This window comes from Leptinotarsa decemlineata, unplaced genomic scaffold, assembly GCF_025532065.1.
Source record: "Leptinotarsa decemlineata unplaced genomic scaffold, Ldec_3_MD MMD2_tig00001064_RagTag_RagTag, whole genome shotgun sequence".
In the NCBI taxonomy this organism is placed as follows: domain Eukaryota; kingdom Metazoa; phylum Arthropoda; class Insecta; order Coleoptera; family Chrysomelidae; genus Leptinotarsa; species Leptinotarsa decemlineata.
Window position 1 is genome coordinate 7,250,194 of NW_027412558.1, and position 20,713 is coordinate 7,270,906.

Consider the following 20,713-nt stretch of genomic DNA (forward strand, 5'->3'; position numbering starts at 1 on the left):
GTCTTGTGTAAAGGAGTTCTTGAACCCAACAAATCTGATGATATGCCTCAATCAATAAAAACGTATTGAAATTCCGAAAATATGCCCTATTTGATTCCATAGAACTTATCATCAGGAATGCTAATGTTTGAGAAAATCCTCAATATTTGAAGATTTCTGAAATTTAGGATTAATGTGTGGATTCAAAATATATGAGAATTTTGTGGGGATTTCATTTGGTAGACTTCATGAATTATCAATTCTGTTTCCATTTTTCACGATAAGGTTTCTTAGTGAATTTATCCTCGTTAAAACAAAAATTAGAACTTATCTGTTCAAAAGCAGCATAAGCCACAGAATACCTAAATGTTTATGATAGAAGGCAAAAACCCCTCCCAGGAAATATATAAAAACCTGAAAAAGTGGATTCCGAAGAGGCCCCTATCTAGAAACCTTGGTTTCAAACAGAATTTTGTGTCATCTAGGCCTTGATTTGGGACATACCCCCAGTTCATTCCTTTTTATTTCTCTGATCGATTCGGCCGTTACTTGATGAAGATCCATAGTGATTTCAAAAAGTACACCTCACGATTTGATCTCCACAAACTTTATTTGAAAAATATCACAACATGTTTCTCTAGCACAGTAGCTCACTTGAAAAAGCTACTGTGCTAGCGAAACATATTGTGATATTTTTCAAATAAAGTTTGTGGAGATCAAATCGTGAGGTGTAGTTTTTGAAATTACCTTTTTATTTCATATGATACACATGAATTATTCATTTTATAATGAATTCACACTCTCACAGAACACATTCTGTATCTGATGTTTTCTTCTTCTTCAACATTTATTGGCCTCAGCAACCAAACCTGAACCTGAAAACGGCTTGGGTTTTTGACTTAGAGTAACATAAAACAATATTACTCTGAGGTTTTTGACAATCATGCAATTTTTTGGTATCAACAGCATCGACTACTTTAGGCATTAGCCTCTTGTTCTGGGTAGCAATGTTAATAACTTCCCAGACCCATTTTTTAGCTGACAGTTGTTATATTAAATAAAATGGTTGAGTTATAGGTATTTTAACAAAAATATAAACTTTTGGAGATATTATTGACTTGATTGTGAGCACATCTTTGTCTTCTGAAACTTGTTCATGACTCATTATTATTGATGTCTTCTTTGACGTTGTCCATTCTTGAATAGTTGTGAACAGAACATTAAAAATTACCGTTCTGTTGATGAAAAAACTCCATCAATCATATGTAACAAGTTTTGTGATTACAAATAATATCACAAATGTCAAATTCTCATTCAGATAGAATCGAGTGTTCCTTAAATATATTTCGCCGAGTTGATTATATGATTATGTGATATCAAATCAAATTTGAATCTGCACGCTCGGTTCCAGGTTTTTATGAACGAACATACCTACGTCATGTGGTTGGGTTGTGGTTAGTCACAGTTATGTTGGACTACTGGAAATTGGAAAAGTTAATCATATAATCATCTAAAAAAAGGTAATTATGTTTAAACATTCAGTGAAAGTTCCCAGATTATATAAAGTGGCAGCTACTATAGCTAAAGAAGTAAGTGAAGGTCTTGGGAGTATCAAACAGCTTGTTTATGAAAAACAAAAGAAACACCCTGTGAGTACTTAGAGGTTAGGTTGACTGGTTCCCTTGTAAGTTCAGATTTGAATTCATTTTAGAATATCAAAGCCCTATACGCTTTAGTGGCAACACTTTTTCAAAAAACTGAGGAACTAGATACAATATTGAAGAGGTCACAGTTTTTAACAAAGGAGTCTCGTTTGGACATTTGGCTAGCTAAAATTCTTATTGTAGAATTGATATGGGGTAGGAAAACACTTCCCGGACAGAGTAAGCCGGAATCTACTGTCCGAGCCTATGAACAAATTTTCAAGGCACATCTGAGTGATGATAAAACTAACTCATCAGAAATCGTAGACGCTCAAGGTAATTATGTGTTTTTTATTTTTACAGACTGAAATATGGCCCAAGAAAGTGACGTTCTGAGTGAAGACGCACCATTGTTGCCTCCACACACTAAACAGGCTGGCAAAGCTTTGGGGAAGCTGCTGGTATTTAGTTTCTTGATGTTCACACTGCCTTTTGCTGCATTTTTTGGAACTAAACACCTGTTGAGAGATTATTTTCACATAACTGGTTTTGCTAATACTGTTTGGTCGGTTTCTTTAGCTGTGATAACTGTAAATATAATAATAGCTGTATATTCTTATATTGCATATAATGAACCAGAATTTGATGAACATGGCAATCCAATTTTAGAAGAGAAGAACAAAACTGAAAAGAAAAAACACTAAGAAGTATTAAACTTGTATTATTCTTCATTTTCTTGCATTATTAAGTATACATTAGTTCAATTTCTATTCATTCCATTATTTTTCTTTTGAACATAATTTTTACAATTTTTATTTACATTATGATTTAATAAATCAACATAGATAACTTGTAGTTTGTGAATTATTTAATAAAGATTTGTGATAAAAAAATCTCCCATTGTTTCATTACTTGATTCTATTCATTTATCCTATTGTTTAGCAAATGTGTGTTACATGTGATTGTGCCTTTAAGCTTTCAAATAATCATTCTGGCAGAAAATATATTGTTTTGATTATAAGGGCTCAATACTTTCATTACTTTTGTTGTTACAGAGAAAAAAGTGACTTATAAATGACAGTGTGCAAATCTTTATTAATTACCTAGTTGAAATTGTTATGAATTGAGGATCACGTTCTTCAACAAAATCTTTCTCTGCCTTTCAGTTTCAGGAGTTTTTTAAATTTACCCTTATTTTACACGTCTTGATAGCTAAATTTCAATACTTCAATAAAAAAAAACAAACAGATTTGATCAACCCAAGTCTCCAAATTGTGCTTTGTCGAATATTTCCAGAACGTCAATTCTGAAGTCATGTTAACAGTCTAAATTTTATTGTATTCAAAAAACATATATTTCATGGATGACATGATTTATTGTTCTGTAGTGTTTTGTAGGTTTTAATAGCAATCTAATTTTTATTGTATTCTTTGTTATTTTCTTTATAGCAGGGTTCAGATAGCAACTGTCTGTATAAGAAAGTTTCAGGAGTTCTTTATTCTGACAGTATTGTCAAAGAGTAGTGTATAATCGGGTCTGAAGCCTGTATCAAGGAGAGATACATACGTATAAGAAAATTAATTTTCAAAATAAAATCTCAAAATATTCATCTCCCCCAATTATGAACACCATGGGTTCTGGTAAATGCTTGCCAGAAAACAACTACTTCCCCGGCTAATACCACGCTGGATATTAAATTATATTCGACAGACATTTATGCAAGATACATCACGGAGGTTAGTGTGGCAGATGTTTCTCGTTCATCCAGCAGCATGTTTTATTGTGATCACAACTTTAGTGGAATGTTTTTCCTCAAGATAAATGGAGTTGAGTTAATTAGTTGGTATATCAAATTATAGTTGATATTTTTTTCACCCAAATTTTACCAACAATTCTATAGTTAGTTAACAGTGTGGTCAATGGACTTAGGTCATTCTTGCTCCCCAAATATGAGCTGCAGCCCTTGTGGTTTTGGTTATCTTTCAGTGGAAGAGCTTCATGAAGCAAGAGCCGAATCGATCCCTCTGTGAAACCCTTCATCACTTGGAAGGATTGATTGTAGCTTGAGAAATGGTTCTTATGCAGATTCTGTGAAACATGTTCTTCCTTACGAATCACTAGAGAGTTGTTCTGAAAATCTTGTGAAGGAAATTGAATTATATAATTTAGGAAACACTTGCTACATGAATAGCATTTTACGAGTGTTGTTTATGACGAAGAATTTCAAAAACGATGTTTTAACGAACAAGAAAGAGAATGTTTCCTACTTATTTACCAAACTCAAATAATTGTTCATGCAGTTGCATTTTCATGAGAATGTATCATCTTTCCCACCAACCGATTTCCTGGAGTCTTTGAAGTCCACTAGATACTCGTTAGGACAAAAAGAGAATTGCTCCGAATTCTTGGGGTCCTTGTTGAATACACTTCGTGAGAAAAAAAAAATAGCAGAATCAATACTCTTAACCGTTCTGGAATGAATGATTCTGTACAGTCTAGTCTTGTATTTGTAAATATTTTGTTGGAAAAATCCTCACTTGTTTACTTTATAGTAAATGTTCAAGAGGTAACAAAAACTTATGTGATTTTCTTGAACTTCAATTAGTGTTTCCTAATATGGCTGATAACCAGTCCATGCAAACCTCATTGTTTAAATCATCTGAAAGTGGAACTTGTAACGGGTGATGATCAACTATATTGCCAAACATGCGCCAAACTAACTGACTATTATAAGAAATCAAGTATAGCTGAGACACCAGTCAATCTAATAATAACACTGATAATTTTCAAACATGACTCAACCTCTGACGGAAGCACCAAACTGTTACGAAGGATCAAAATACATGAACACTTCAATCTAGCAGACCACTATTATAATTTTCATGCAGTCATTGTTCACTGTGGTTGTGGCGTTGAATCTGGTCATTATTACGTATTTGTCAAAGACGAAATGGACTGGTTTAAGTTTGATGATATGCGTGTCACTAAGTGTTCTGGTGATGTCTTAAATTTATTGGAGCCTCTGGAGACACCCTACATTTTGTTTTATGAAAGAGAGCACATTGGCAGATCCAGATCTTCAGATGATGTGGTGCTGCAGATTTTTCCGGGTTTTCCTGCAGCTGAAAAAGCAAATGCGCCACTGGAATCAATGAAGTCGCCCCGGAGCGCCAATTAATTTTTGTTGTTTCATAATTTTATGATTTGTATTACTTTCTTCACAAATTCATTACATAATAATTTTTCGTCTGTTATTTGGTAATTCAACCTTATAGACTTTACTGAATTTAAGTTTGATTTTTTTTGTTTTTCTTTGCTTAATTTGTTTATATTTTTCAATAAGTTTTTTTGGATAAATGATAATTTTTCAATTTCCTGCTCACAATATTCTATTTTGGCTTAATTTCTGATTTGAATATGTTATTTTTGTAAATTTTTTATTATTTTTATAAATACAAATTACCAATGTTTAATTTTAGTTCTTGATATAATCCATTTTTTATGTCCATTGAATTAACCATTCTATTGGTTATCCATTTTTTCTTTTTTTTTAAATAATAAAAGTAAACACAAATGTTTAAATATGTAAGTTATATAGATATTTAGTCTATATACAGGGTGATTCACAACTATCGTTAATTGACATTTCCTTGAGGCTAAGAAGTTTATTATTATATTTTTGGGAAATAGTTTTTGGCTTTCTACTGCTCCATCTTGATACAAAAAAAGGATGAGGGAGTCTTCCAAAGAAAGGAAGGAAGTAATCGATTTGAAAATAAATAACTCTATACATGGATGTGTAGATCATGCAAAGAAGTAACCTTCAGACACAAACTGAAAAAAATTCCTCCTGAAACAGCTACTTCCATATAAACATTGAATTACACGAAAGAAAAAAAATTTTTCAAAACAAATACTTCTATATGAACACTGAGTTATACAGAAGATTCTTTTCTCTACTCAGTTTGTATTTCAAACATTTGTTGTGGAATAAAAATCAGATATCATTCACATGAGTTCTACTTTAAATGAATGGTAACAAATTCCACTTACATGGAACACTGTCACCCTCACTGGTATACATCGATGTTTCGCCTTAAGACACTTGCCCTAAGGCTCTTCAGTACCAAATTGGATAACATAGAAAATACACACGATTCATTCATGAATTACGATTTTTTAATGTCACAGAATAAGCTTGATCTGCTTATGTCATCGATGACATCGTAATGACATTCATTCACCTATTTGATTTATTCCCAGCCAAGAGGAATCTTATTTGTATTGAAGGGGTTATATTTTTAGGAGTGATTAATTTTGGGAAAGAAAGTTTTTGCCTTTCTACTACTCCATCTTGATACAAAAAAAGAAAGCCACAAACTTTCTTTCCCAAAAATTATTCACTCCTAAAAATATAACCCCTTCAATTCAAATAAGATTCCTCTTGGCTGGGATTAAATCAAATAGGTGAATGAATGTCATTACGATGTCATCGATGACATAAGCAGATCAAGCTTATTCTGTGACATTAAAAAATCGTAATTCATGAATGAATTGTGTGTATTTTCTGTAATGTTATCCAATTTGGTACTGAAGAGCCTTAGGGCAAGTGTCTTAACGCGAAACATCGATGTATACCAGTGAGGGTGACAGTGTTCCATGTAAGTGCAATTTGTTACCATTCATTGAAAGTAGAACTCATGTGAATGATATCTGATTTTTATTCCACAACAAATGTTTGAAATACAAACTGAGTTGAGAAAATAATCTTCTGTATAACTCAGTGTTCATATAGAAGTATTTGTTTTGAAAGAATTTTTTTCTTTCTTGTAATTCAATGTTTATATGAAAGTAGCTGTTTCAGGAGGAATTTCTTTCAGTTTGTGTCTGAAAGTTACTTCTTTGCATGATCTACACATCCATGTATAGAGTTATTTATTTTCAAATCGATTACTTCCTTCCTTTCTTTGGAAGATTCCCTCATCCTTTTTTTTGTATCAAGATGGAGTAGTAGAAATTCAAAAACTTTCTTTTCCAAAAATTAATCACTCCTAAAAATATAACCCCTTCAATTTATTATTATACTTATTTACACCCCTATATAGAGAGAAGCCTGCAAAAGTTTCGTATATTTATGATGTAGCAATATTTAAAACATAAAAGGGGTTTGCCTATGCACTTTCTTCAAATATATTTTATGTTCTAGTCAAGCTGAAACCAAGATATGTCAGAGTAAATTCACTGGCATTGACCCTCAATGAAGCAGTGGAAGGATTCAGAGATGAGGGTTGGATAATGTCCAAATTTCTGGACAAATCCGATTACCAGGGATTCTTGAATAAAATAAGTTCACTAAATGAAGATGAATTTTTGGTGGATATTCACATTCCGAACCTGCTCATTTTTCCACCAAAAACCCAATTTTACAATCACCCTGCTTACAAAAACGGATCTATCATTTTGCAAGACAAGGTTAGTGCAATAAAAAGTGAGAATGAATAATGTACTTATTTTGTGTACATTTTAGGCTAGTTGTCTTCCAGTTCATATTCTGAATCCGACGCCTGGTAGTAAAGTCCTAGACATGTGTGCTGCACCTGGAATGAAAACCACACATTTAGCTGCTGTTTTGAATAATGAAGGCACTGTTTATGCTGTTGAGAGAGATCCTAGGCGGTTTGAGATTCTTAATAAAATTATTGAATCTTCTAAAGCTACATGCATACAGTCATTCAATAGAGACGTTTTAACGTGTACTGCTGAAGAACTTCCAGGAGTGGAGTATATATTGGTGGATCCCAGCTGTTCAGGTTCAGGTAGAATTGAGCCAGCCACCTGAAAATACAGATTTACATTATATTGATTTTTTTCAGGTATGATCGATCGCTTGGAAACTCAAGTAAAAAAAGGGCAGCTTCGACTAGAAAAGTTGACCGGATTTCAAATAAAAATTCTCAGAAGTGCTCTAACGAAGTTCCCAGATGCCAAGAGGGTTGTCTATTCAACTTGCTCTGTGAATCCGGAAGAAAATGAAGATGTCGTTCGCCAGGTTTTAGAAACCAACTACAATTTCAAATTGGTTCCTGCAAAACAATTTGTGGGAGATAGTTGGCATAACTTTGGTTCATCTGAATATGGTGAAATAGGAAAATATTGTTTGTATGCCAAACCAAATGAAGATCTCACAAACGGTTTTTTCGTTGCAGTCTTCGAGAGATTGAAAGAAGGAGAAGAAAACCAATTTTTCAATACAAGAATATTCAATTTCAAGAAACATATACAAGCAAGAGAAAAAAGACAGGACAAAAAGAGAAAACTAGAAGATGCCATGCTGAATGATGGAAATAATGAATTCCTTGAAGGAAACGGTGAATATTCAGAAGAAAAAGCAGTTCCTAAAGTGGAAGAAATGAATGTCGAAGAGCCACGAAAAAAGAAGAAGAAACAGAAGGAGGGAAATAAAGAGGAAAGGTCACATAATGGCCAACATGATAATGAAGTTGTTGACTACAATCATAGTCAAGACATTGATGTGATAAGTGAAAAGCAAAAGAAACCAGATGTTTCTGTAGATGAGGGAGCAGAAAAGAAGTTGAAGAAGAAACATAAGAAAAAACATAAAAAAAGCGAGGAATCAGAAATTAATGAACCCGAAAATCAAAAAATAGATGATGGTTTTGAATTAAATGCTGTAGACAAAATGGAATCTATTTCTGAAGTTGAAAAAATGGAGGTGAGGCAGAAAAAGAAAAAACACAAACAGAAACATACGAAACATATGGAAATGGAGGTCATTCAAAATGGAAATTATGAAAAAAGGATTAGTTGTGAATTAGCCTCTGTAGAAGCAAATGGAACTACTTCTGAGGCCTCGCCACAACCATCTAAATCCAAAACGAAAAAGAAGAGAGGAAAAAATAGAGTTCATGAAATTTCAGAAGATTCAGCAACAGCAGAGTCGGAATGTAAGAAGAAAAAGAAACATGAGTGTGATTCTACTTAACATAAATAATATTAATATACAATGTTTAGATTCTCTGAAAAGGTGTTATTCATTTTTTTATTTGTTGAATAAAAATAAATGAGGAAAATAAGAATTTATTTATATTTATAAAATTAAGTGAGTGGTTATTTCTTTTTAGGAAGCATTTCGCATAGTATATGAGTAATAAATGTTCTTTTACGAAATGCAGTAGTTTTGAGAAAACTATTTTTGTCTTTCTTCTTCTCCATGGCATTAAACAAAAAAGGAGAAGAAATTTCATCCTTTTTTCAGAGTGTCAAGTACATGTTTCTTACGAATACAAACTAAGTCAAAACCCAAACAACTTTTTTCATTAACTTGGAAATACCTTTTTCTACTTGTTTTTACATGGTACTACAAATCATTTACATAATATTGGATGAAAAAATAATTGATTCAACTTCTTGTCAGCTCTATATCGGTTATTTTGAACGACCATTCACAAGGCGAAAATAGAGAAGATCTGTATAAGGAATTCATACAATACTAAAAATTTTAACACACTTTAAACTCTAAAATTACAACGATCGCTGATGGCATGGCAGATCACGAGGTGATCTGCCATGTCCAGCCTCATTCCACGTGGTAGATTGGGGTGGACATTTCTGTTCACCTCCAGCCACCGCCATAGATTGAGGTGAGCATTTCTGTCCATTGGCTTCCTGGACGGGGCAACCAGTCCCCTGGCCGTTCCCCTATCTGCTACCTGGAGACGCGCCCGATAGGTGGCCAACCCACAGGTATTAAGCTGCTTATTTTGAGCGCAAAAAAGTCGAACTTCATGATTAAATTTAGGATTCGAGCTGACAATGCAGGACATGTTTTTTTATGTTTATTCTTTATTTACGCTCTTTATGTTTGGACGAACGTGTATTATTTCTAGACACTATGCACACAACAGAGCCTCATTTTTTGACAGAAACTCCAGTAATATTCAGAAACTTAAAATATTGTCAGACATGACAATATTTTAAGCAAGTTTGAGAAAATTGGACTTTAAATGAACATATAAAACAAAATAGACTACCATTGCTCCGAAATGGTTACATCCGGCTTGAAAGACCAAAACACGTATTCACTTCTTTTTCAAGGTAATACCAATGTACCCTCCAAAGGAAATTCTGTGACATATTTGGAAACTTGTAACGCCATTATAAATTTAACTCTGAAACAATGTACCGTATAATTTTGCTGTTTGTCCCACTTATTTCGGTCTTGATTCTGATATTCCGTGACCGTATATTAATTTTCATACTTTAGAATATGTCGCGTCTAATGAAGGGGAGTGCGGCGGACAAAAAATGAATTGCAATCATAAACGAATTTTCAAAGTGGTTATTGAGGTCAAACAAATCTCTGCGTCTATAATGGTGAAGGGTGGTTAACGCCTTCTGACATTGTTATGCAGAGGCGGAATAAGATGTTATTATGATATATGTGCGAAAAGGCGGATCGAGATTATAATAATAAAGTCAGCAGTTGAGGAAGGTCTTATGATACATTTCTATAAAAAATGTGAGTAGATGATTTGAAGTGAAAAAAAAATATATAGAAAGAATCAGATATTGGTGGATAATGTATTGGTATAAACAGAAATGGATTGGAAAATACAATGTAATTGGGGCAATCAACCATGAAACATAAATTATTCGTCTTTCTCGAAAACACTAGCTTCTGAACCTTTAGCGCTTTAGTTTGGTGTTTTCAAAGATAATTTCCAATCTGCTCAGGAATAAACAGTTAATCAATTAGTAAAGTAGGTGAATCATCCAATACACTGCATTAAAAAATTATTGTACAAGCTAGGTACAGGCTAGTCTTCAAATTCTACGAATTTTCACAGAAAAGAGGCGTTTCATCAAGTACCTTTTCTTCATTGCAACAATTTTCTGATATCCTTGAGGAGAGCCTAATTATTCGCTTGGGATCCTTTGGAGATCAATAATTACCTGAATATGACTATACAGAATGTTGCCTAACTACGGTAAAAAACTTCGTTAGGTCGCTTAAAAAGAATCTTATGAAAATGTCCGCAATTGCTTCATATCTGAGATACAGGGTAGTTATAAAATATTAATGTGTTCTGAAACTGATTTGGTTGAAATTTGGTACAGGTATTTGAGTTAATAAAGCGCTTATTTAGCCCTAACCAGATGTTCGACACTTTCACATTCATTTTCTGACAATAATGAAGCTTGTTTTTGATGAGAGCATCTCTTATTCTATCCAACAGCTCTGGAAAATACTTGTAACGTATACACTTTAGCTTTCATGAATCCTCACAAAAAATCTAAGGGCGTCATATCAGGTGATCTAATTGGCCATTCTAAGGGACCAAAATGCCTATTCACTAGTTTGGATAATGGTATTCTAGCCACTTTCGAACCAGCTTGTCATAATGAAGAAATACCTTATCTTGCTGTAACATAATATCGGTTGAAAACTGATTTGGATTCATCAATTATACAACCTGTAGATGAACAGACATGGTCTCTTAGAAGAACCCTCTGTGGATCACGCATAAAGATGTTTTTGAGGATATACGTTACATCTAAAGTATACAATACACAATCGCAACTCATTAAGAACTTGTGGATAGAAAAAAAGTACATGCAACTGAAATACCTCTAGGAACATTTTATAATGTAAGAAATATATTTGTGAACAGACTACATTATTGTGAGGAAGTAAATGGTAAAACATTTATTGGAATAAAATGGGGTGAGTTTTGAACACTTTTTTTCTTGAAGTTATGGTTTTGATCATTTGCTTGCTAATTTTCAAAACGAATATAAAAATGCTAATCACTCAGGAACGGCTCATGAGATTTTCAAAAATGAAAAACTTTTGTATAGAGAGAAAATTGGAATAGCTATCAAACAAGTTATCACAATATATTTGAGAAAAAAAGTTGGTAGCGCCGTCTTGGCGATGATTGATGCAACACTATTATCTTTTTTATCATAAAGTACTGCGAATGATACTTTTTACAAGACTTTCGTTCGACCTTGATATCTTGTCCGACCTTCATATCTCGTCCTGTTCAAAAGTTAGAAGACTATATATTTATATCCGCACTGTATCTTAGAGCATGTAGTTATTTCAGTTGGACTTCACTTTGCTATTTGATCTGAAAGAAACATTTGCGAATGATCTTTTAAAAAAAATTGATAGTGTTTCTTTTCAATTTTTTATGGTTTTCAATTTTTGTATATACTAATGGAGAAACTAATGGCGAAGTAACATTCAATATAGTACACCATGCAAGAAAGTAAAATTATTTCCAAAAGTTGAAAAATAAAGATATTTTTTGTCTAAACTAACAACCAGACCCCTGTTTTCTGGTTCGCCAATATATTCTTTTAGATTTTTGTGAAATATAAAGGAGAGGTTTTTCTATATATTATATATGATATGAAATAACTTTTCTTTATAATAGGCCATTTTTAATTTGGACGACACCTACTAACAATCTTTGAGAACACCGTACACTTCTGTAGAATACCTACTCAAATTAGTAAAAAAAAACAAACAAGAAAAATATGTGAAAAACGGCCTGTCGTATTCAAAAGGTGTTTGAAAAAGTGAAGACGGCCCTGCATTAGTATTTATCAGCTCGCTAACAAATCACGCGACCCTTTATGCCCGCACAATATTCCATTGTTTTTCTAATAACGAGTTAAAAACTTATATTTTCTTCATATGTTCGGCGTAGTGTATGATTTCAATGCAGCAAAATTAATAAAGGTAATTTTAAGGTGTACCAGTTATTGATTAAAAATTATTGCTGTAAACGTACATGTGAATTATGAACAAAAACCAAAACAGTCTGCTGAATGTGTAGAACAAAAACAAGCTGAAAATTTACAACAGTCAACTAAGTATACGAAGTTTTCTATACAATATGATTCCCTCACAAATACCACGACGAGCATTGGAAAAGCCTTTTTTATTTCACAATGATTTTTATGTATAAAATAATAAATCACTTCATTATTAAGTCGCATACGTTTATATAAAGATATACTCACAGATGACATGCGTAGAAAAGATCCTATTCACATTATTAAATACTACGTATCGGAGCCCTATAGAATACTTATTTTTCGGAAGTTTTCAGGAATTTAATAAAGTTAACAAATAGCATCATAACGATTTTATCGCTCTTCATCGCTTGATTTAAATAAATTAAGTTTGAAAAACTAAAAAACACGTTTTTAAAGAACATCGAACTAAAAAGTTAAAAATAATTGTTTTCCTATAAGCTTAAAACAATAACGAACGAAAAATACAAGTATTATTGTGAAAAAAGCGTAGGCGCTATGTGCCATATTTTTTGTATATCAAACGCTCGTCGCTTTTTTCACAATAATACTAGTATTTTTTCTTCTTTATTGTTTTGAGCTTATTAAAAAAATATTTCTAATTTTTTAGATCGATGTTTTTCAAAAGCGTGTTTTTAGTTTTTTAAACTATATTTATTTTTCATTTTTTATTTTCGTATGCTATATATAGCGTGCTTTTTAGTCTTTTTAAACTATATTTATTTTAATTAAACTTTGGGATCAGTCAGCCATATATTGTTTAGAAAAAAGACCATTGATATTTTTTGATTCCAGAGAGGGAGCAAATGAGGGTTACAAATAAGGCAGCAGGCGCGCGTGTGATTAAAAAAAATGATACGTGGGAAGTGAGTTCGAATTATATCAAGGAGGTTACGTAGGGTGCCATCTGCTCGCGAGTAGATCAAACAATAATGTCGATATATCAAGTAGTTTACGTACAGCGCTATCTGCTCGCGAATAGATCACGCAATAATGTCGATATACCAAGGAGTTTAGGTACAGCGCCATTTGCCCGCGAATAGATCAAGCAATAATGTCGATAATTCTGTCAAATACAGATCCTGAGCTTGAGAGTTACAAACTAACAAACAAACATACATACATACAGGTGAGGCTAATATAAAGCGTGTTAAAAACAACTAAAGAATTCATCAATACCGAAACATATGACATAAATTATTGACAAACTGAAGACTAATAGTTCTTTTATGTACTGTATGTTTCAATTTATATATTACAGTCTAGTTTATTTTATTTGTGTATTAAGCGACACAAAACATGTTCATTCTTTCTTAAGTTACAAGGAAGTTTGTGCATGATCCCTCAAAGATAACATTCTTGCAGTTGCTCCATGAAAAGCCGAGACAATTTTATATCTATATCTTCGCCTCAGCCAATTTTCATTTCAACTTTTCTATAAAAAATATTTCTTCTGTGTCGATTAGTGAAAATTGCAACAAAATCCAATGACTCACTCTTATGAAATCTACAATGGAAGTTTGAATTGAAAAGGAAATAACTCCAGGAGAGATTAGTTGATGAGGTGATAAAATAAGTGTCTTATCCCGAAACTTGGAAGTACGCCATAAGTTCCAGATGTTCCATTCAATATCAATACTGTTTCAGACATTACGTTGTGTAGCGTTCCTACATCTCACTTAACTGAAATAAAAAAGTGATTTTCGTGCGAAACGCACGTCGGGAAACAGTATTTTTGTTCTGAAGCACGAAAGGTATCAGTGAAGTACTCTGTATTTAGAATAACTTTCAATTCTTGATATCATAAGTGAATTAAAGGGTCTCGATGCACGAGTTACCAACTTGTAGGTACAATTTACATAAGTGCTTTCATTATTTTCCACAACCAACTATTATAAATTATCACTTATTAATTTTGTTAAGTATAGTGCTAGGTTGCTGCAGTGGGCGTAAATAATTCAGGTTTATTTTCATCATTCAACTTTTCATTATGATTCGCAATTTGAGCTAGATCATTCGAGATATTCCCATGTCGTTTTGAAGGTACAAACATAAAAATACTTTTGTGTAATCCAAAGCCCTTGTTTCGAAAGGGCTTTTTCTTCCAATTCGTTCTTTGAAGTTACTTCTTTGAATGATCTTCACATAGGGGAGAGTGGGGTAATTGGGAACACCCAAGGAAGAATTGAAATTAAACAAAACCAGTTAAGGTTATGAATGCTATTTATTACTAAAAGTTAACTAAAACTAATCATTCTTATGTTCTCATAATCAACGTAGATAAATGTTCCATATAAAATAAAATATTAATACAAAAACAAAACATTGGAGTCCGGAATTACCCCACAACACGTGGGGTAATTGCGAATGGTCTGTTGGGTAATTACGAACATAGTCTAATTAGACCAAAAAGTACAAATAGAGCCTCGTGATGTACTTCCACCACCCGTAAAGTTTTCGTGATCCCATAAATTACACTTGTAGCATTTTATCCAGTCTTCACTAGGTGAATCTTCATACTTTTCATGACAAATTACTCAATAATACTCGTTTTCCTTCCCATCTTCTTCAATGTCCTTTTCTTGAGCCTTTGTATGAATGCTATCTTCGGAAAATAATATAAGATACTTCATTTCTTTTTTACCTTTAGTGGTACTTACAAACTTTTGACTCTTTCTTTTTTTTTCAAGATATCTTTCATAGGGGTACTGTTTATTATAGTTCATATAGATCCAGGGCAGAAAACAAGGATATATAATAGAAAATAAAAATAAACTATATGAACTATACGGTGTGTAGGGGTCATTGCGGATGGCCGGAATTACCCCCCTAAAATAATTCGTCATTAGCTGACACACACTATACTACAAACCAATATTTTTACTTGAGGTTAGAATAGCGTAGTGCACGCGGTTACTCCCTAAAACATTGTTAAATGATACATTAATTCGAAAAAATAATGTGATATTTCTATAAAATACCTAAAATATTATACACTTATTCAATTTTAGTAAAAAATATATATGAAATTGTTGATGAATCTTTAAATAATCATACCTTGCAAAACGAGCGCATCGTCATTTCACCACTTATTGCGCGGCACTACGTCTAGGATGGACTCACGATTGCGTTACTCGGAATATATTTCATTCTTTTCTATCATAGTGAAACATACACGTCCGCGATTACCCCGCGTCCGTGATTCCCCCCATCTTCCCCTATTTGTAAACATTTCATTTTGAAATTGTTTGCTGTCTTCCTTTCTTTCATTCTCACGATTGTTTTCTATGAAGATGGAGAGTAGAAAGCCAAAACCGTTCGTTTCCAAAGAATATACTAGTAACCTTTTACTTCTTCAACACTTTTTTTCAAAATCAATAAATTAATTACGAACATTCAAGAAAAGCGGTCCTAGTGCCAAATGTTATCGCACTATCTAATCTAAAAGGCGTAACATCGAATGTCCAAACCGCATTGCATGCGATATAAACAATAATTCACTCGTACCAGACCCAGTCAAGGTCTCTTCGATTCGATTAAAATCTGTGCGAGCTTTCGATTTCGCGTACATACCGGTCAAGCTTTGGATATCTAGAGTGCCGTCAATAGGTCAAGGCACGCTTGATTGGGGAAGGAAAGTGAACTAAGCGGGTTAATTTCTGCGATTCGCTTGGCTAGAAAAAAATCCAATCGTTTATATTGTGTTGGGTGGTTAATGTGTTCGGTTATAGGAGATATTGATTGCTGCAGTTTTTCAAAAATTAATTGTGGTTATAAGCCAGGAAGTCTAACGATTTTTTCCTTAGAAGTGAGTGAACTTGTTATTTTCAGAACATTGGATCAAAAACAAATTCGTGTTTTAATTTTCCATTGCTTCCTGATGGGAAAAGTACTGTTCAAGCGAAACAATGGCTTGAAAAGTGTTATAAACGTCTTGCCGATTCTGAGCAGTGTTCGGTCATGTTCAAAAGTTACAAACCGGAATTTTTGCGTCAACATGTGGCAATAGATGAAACATGGATCCGTCGCTTCACTCCGGAATTAAAACGATCGTCATCTGAGTGAAGATCAATTGGTGAACCTCGCAAAAAGCGCCAGAAAGCACAAAATTCGGCTGGAAAGGTTATGGCCTCGGTATTTTGGGATGTGCGTACTGTAATATTCATCGACTATCTTGACGAAGAAATATCATCAACAGTTTATATTATAAAGCGTTATTGGAGCGTTTGAAGGTCGAAAGAAACGACCACATATTACAAAGAAAAAAAGACAACGAACCGTGTCACAAGTCAATCAAAACAATGACAAAACTCTCTTATTGACGATACACACTCTCTTATTAACGATAACTCCAGACACTAGCATAGGACATGCCTGACAGTTTTATCTTCCTGTTTACACATCCTGCATAGAGGTGTGTCCACTCGCCCCATGATATGGAGGTGTTTCCTTAGTTGACAATGGCCAGTCAGAAATTCTACTGTTAGGCGTAGGTTTTTCCTGGTCATCGCTAGATTTCTTCGGCGCCAGCTTCCCAGGGACGCCCAGGGTCAAACTGCATCTCTTTAGGGGTTGAGCATGGGTGTGACGTTTGGCTAGTTTCGCAATTGTCGAAGTCATCAGGCCGTAGGTGCCACTGGGTCCTAAAATTCTTGGTCTAGCCGCTTTTTTGGCTAATGAATCGGCAATGCGATTACCTTTACTCCTGTCGTGCCCTTTAATCCACCTCAAAATAATGTTATTATACACCGAGGCTTTGGCTAAATCTTGGTGACACTCTAGTACTAGCCCTGATGTAACACGTTGTCTGTTCAAGGCTAATAGGGCTTGTCTGCTATCAGTGCAGATTGTTATGTTTTTGCTAGAAATTCCTTTTCTGGTTATTTCTTTTGTGGCGATTGAGATACCAGCCAATTCTGTTTGAACCACGCTGGTATTTTTTCCCATTCCCCATTTAATCCTTAGGCTTAGTGATTTGGATTACACTCCACATCGTGAGCCTTCTTTGGTTTTTGAGCCGTTTGTATATATGCGTATTGCATTTGTAGCATCTGACTCTGTGTTCTGTTTTATTGGTATTTTGTAGGCTTTGTTAAACACAAACCTGGGTTTGCGCCTATGGCGCTTCTCGCCATAGGCTCAGCCTCAATTAATTGTTAGTATCAGAGATCATCCTTCAGGTGAAATCATCCCTGCGATGTGCTGGTCAAGCCGACCAAATAACTTAAACACACATCAAAATAGGGTTATAGTATATCTTTGATAATTAAATGAAAACTCCTCAATTGATGTCCTAATACCTTCGCTTCTACCAAACACATAAACCAAACAAAACGAGTTGTTATTTTCAAAATATCGCGATTCTCTAGAAAATCCTCGCTACTCCTCATTTTTCGGATTATTTTGCTGCAATGACTATTCAGAGAAAAGTACGAAAACAAAAAATATGACCTAGATCGTCGTTTGAAAAATCACCATTTAGCTAGAATCACTAAACTCAATATCTTTATATAGGCAGAAAGTACCTGACTTACTCGAAACAGCAAAATATCCGACTTAAAATTTTGGCGGAGTCGCCGCTTTAATGTTCCATCTCTTTCCTGTTTTAACAACGACTGCCTCGAATATAACCGATTAGTCAGGATAATAACAAGAACGTTAAAAAAGGAAAAATGAACAGTTCGTTAATTCTCAGTGCACATTTGACATTTTTATAAATCGCGTGATTGTTTGAAATATCCGACGACTTTTTTCAAATGGAAATTATTAGAGGTTAACCTCAAGTGCACTTAAGATTCAACAATCTCATTTGCAAGTCAAAGCGATTTAATTGTTTATCATCTGAAAATTCAAGCTTGTTCTTTGAGATTGACATCACAAAACATAGCTGGCTGGGGCTCTTTTTGCATGGTATAATATGAAGTTATCAGAGTTTTATACTGCTTAGTCGTTTTCAGTGGCGAAGATATCTTTTCATTTCAAGTAATGCTGTTCCATTGGTTGGTACTTCAACAGTTGCCTTTGAAAACTGACTTTCAATTTAGTTGAATTGAATTTTCAATAAATCTTCATATTTATCCATTTTTCCTATCTCTTCATTCAGTTATCCACTTTTCTACTATTTACTTGTTGTTAACTCAGTCACTAGATTGGAAACACATCAACAACGTAAGTCCTTCCATCACTTTCACAATGGAGAAGGAAGTCCACAACGAATTGCCATTCTTACACGTATTGGTGAAGAGGACCGACACTAAATGGGAAACATCTGTTTATCGAAAACCCACTCACACAGGACAGTATCTGAACTAGGAATCCAACCACCATCAATTCACTAAGAGAGGAATCATCAAGACTTTACTAGACCGTGCTTTCGGGCTCTGCAATACAAATGAAGGTCTCGAGAAGGAACTAGGCATCATCAAAAATGACCTTCAACGGAATGGTTACTCCAAATTGATGGTGGAACAGGCTTTAGCTAGAAGACAGCTAGAGCTCCACAAGGAAGAGAAGCTACCAGAACCAGTACTTGTACTTCCCTACGATTCCAACAATTGCATTTACCGGATACTATGCGAGTGCGGAGAATCATACATCGGTGAAACTAAGAGGCCATTGAAAGTTCGCATTGCTGAGCACAAGAAACACACACAGCGAGGAGAAACCAGCAAATCAGCAATAGCAGAGCATGTTTGGACTCATCAACATAACACTGGTTTAGGAGAAAATTCAAAGAAGCCGCATATATATGTTATCCAACAACGCGTTTAGCCAAGCTAGCGTAGAGATACGTATAACATATGGAAACCTCTAATCAAGCGGAACACGACCAATTCCCGCCAAATGGTCAGCTCCCGCTAAAAACCAATGAAGCGGAAAGAGGGAAGAGGGGATAGGTGAAAGCAGTTGAATGACCTATAAATAGTCAGATCTCGAAGGAATAAGTCCAGTTATCACCTGAAGACGATTGTGGATACTAAAAATCGAAACGTCATGAAGTAACTTGGTTTGGAATCTTTTAATTTTATATTTTTAATTTTCATTTCTTGTTAATATTTTTTTAATTTTTTCAGCTCGTGTTAATAGTTCAATTTTTAGGGTTTTTTTTTGGTTGTTGCTTGTATGTTATTTCATTGTAATTTCAGTTTTTTGTTTAATAAAATTATTTTTTCCAGCTAATCTTTTTAATTTTTTTACAGATTCTTTCAGGGATTTTGAATCAATTTATATCATATTAGACAATGGAAGTCTGAACTGATGAAATGTAATACGTCATCAGTTGACTATCTTTTCGATGATCAAAAACGTCAACTGTTTTATCTCACTTGTATTTTATCGAGAATTTCATCAAAAACGTGTGTGTATTCTTGTGTTGTTCCAACTGTATTTTGTTTCATTGTAGCACAAAATTATCTATAGCAGGGGATATTAGGTTGCAAAACTTAGATGATAAGAAGAAAAACATGTTATATAATATATACCTTTTCATCGGTGGGGAAAGCGGCTATAGATTTTTAAATATGTAAAAAAATACTGTTGCATGGACATACTCGAGCGCGTCAGATATTGATAGCATCAATGTCCTACGTATTTTTAATAATGTTGGTATGTTAATCTGATCGTTTGCATGATGTGGGTGGTTATACGTAAGTGTTAAAAGTGAAAAGAAAAAAAATTTAATCGAGCGCATTAGATTTTCTAAGGGGGTGTTAAGTGCAACAAAAAAAGCTCTCATTCAATAATATGACGATTTCGATCTGACACAAACTCGCGGCCACTATTATAATGTGCAAAAAAAATTCGCCATTTTGAAATACTCAAGCGCGTCAGATTAGGATATATATGGTTCATCTTTATGTTTTAGACGTGCTGTCTCATAATCTGACGATTATCTAGAGGGATTCGCTTAATCTGGCAAAAACAATATTTTTTAAAATTTTTTTTCAATTCATTGAACTTCATTAATTGAAAATCTCAGGAAATAGCCTGCAAATAAATAAGTGTATGTTTTTTAAGTATAATACTTGTATTTATAAGAAAATAATTTTGGGAAAATGCTCAAAAAAATTTAATTTTCCATAATCCATTGAATAATTAATGAAGAAAAGAGAAATGAAACTTTCTATGTATAAGTGTATCTATTGTATAAGTTTGAAAATGTCCTTATAGGACGAAACTGCTGTAACTGTTAACTTTTATTTGTAACTAACGTTACTGCAGTTTCGTCCTATAAGGACATTTTC

General features: G+C 33.8%; 1 protein-coding gene across 1 annotated transcript; it reads left to right on the top strand.

Moving 5' to 3' along the window:
• Positions 1 to 1,226: 1,226 nt before the first annotated feature.
• Positions 1,227 to 8,719, top strand: Nsun5 (Nop2/Sun-like domain containing protein 5). Its single transcript, XM_023174483.2, has 5 exons — positions 1,227 to 1,628; positions 1,691 to 1,958; positions 6,829 to 7,094; positions 7,150 to 7,438; positions 7,496 to 8,719. Exons 1-5 carry the CDS (start codon positions 1,506 to 1,508, stop codon positions 8,623 to 8,625), a joined length of 2,076 nt encoding a protein of 691 aa, XP_023030251.2. The 5' UTR covers positions 1,227 to 1,505; the 3' UTR covers positions 8,626 to 8,719.
• The last annotated feature ends 11,994 nt before the right edge of the window (positions 8,720 to 20,713 follow it).

What these genes read in the sequence shown, in the direction of transcription:
- Nsun5 (XM_023174483.2), top strand. Translation starts at nt 1,506, where the DNA reads ATGTTTAAACATTCAGTGAAAGTTCCCAGATTATATAAAGTGGCAGCT. An exon ending in AAAAACAAAAGAAACACCCT is followed by an intron (nt 1,629 to 1,690) that starts GTGAGTACTTAG and finishes AATTCATTTTAG; the next exon opens with AATATCAAAGCCCTATACGC. An exon ending in TCCCAGCTGTTCAGGTTCAG is followed by an intron (nt 7,439 to 7,495) that starts GTAGAATTGAGC and finishes GATTTTTTTCAG; the next exon opens with GTATGATCGATCGCTTGGAA.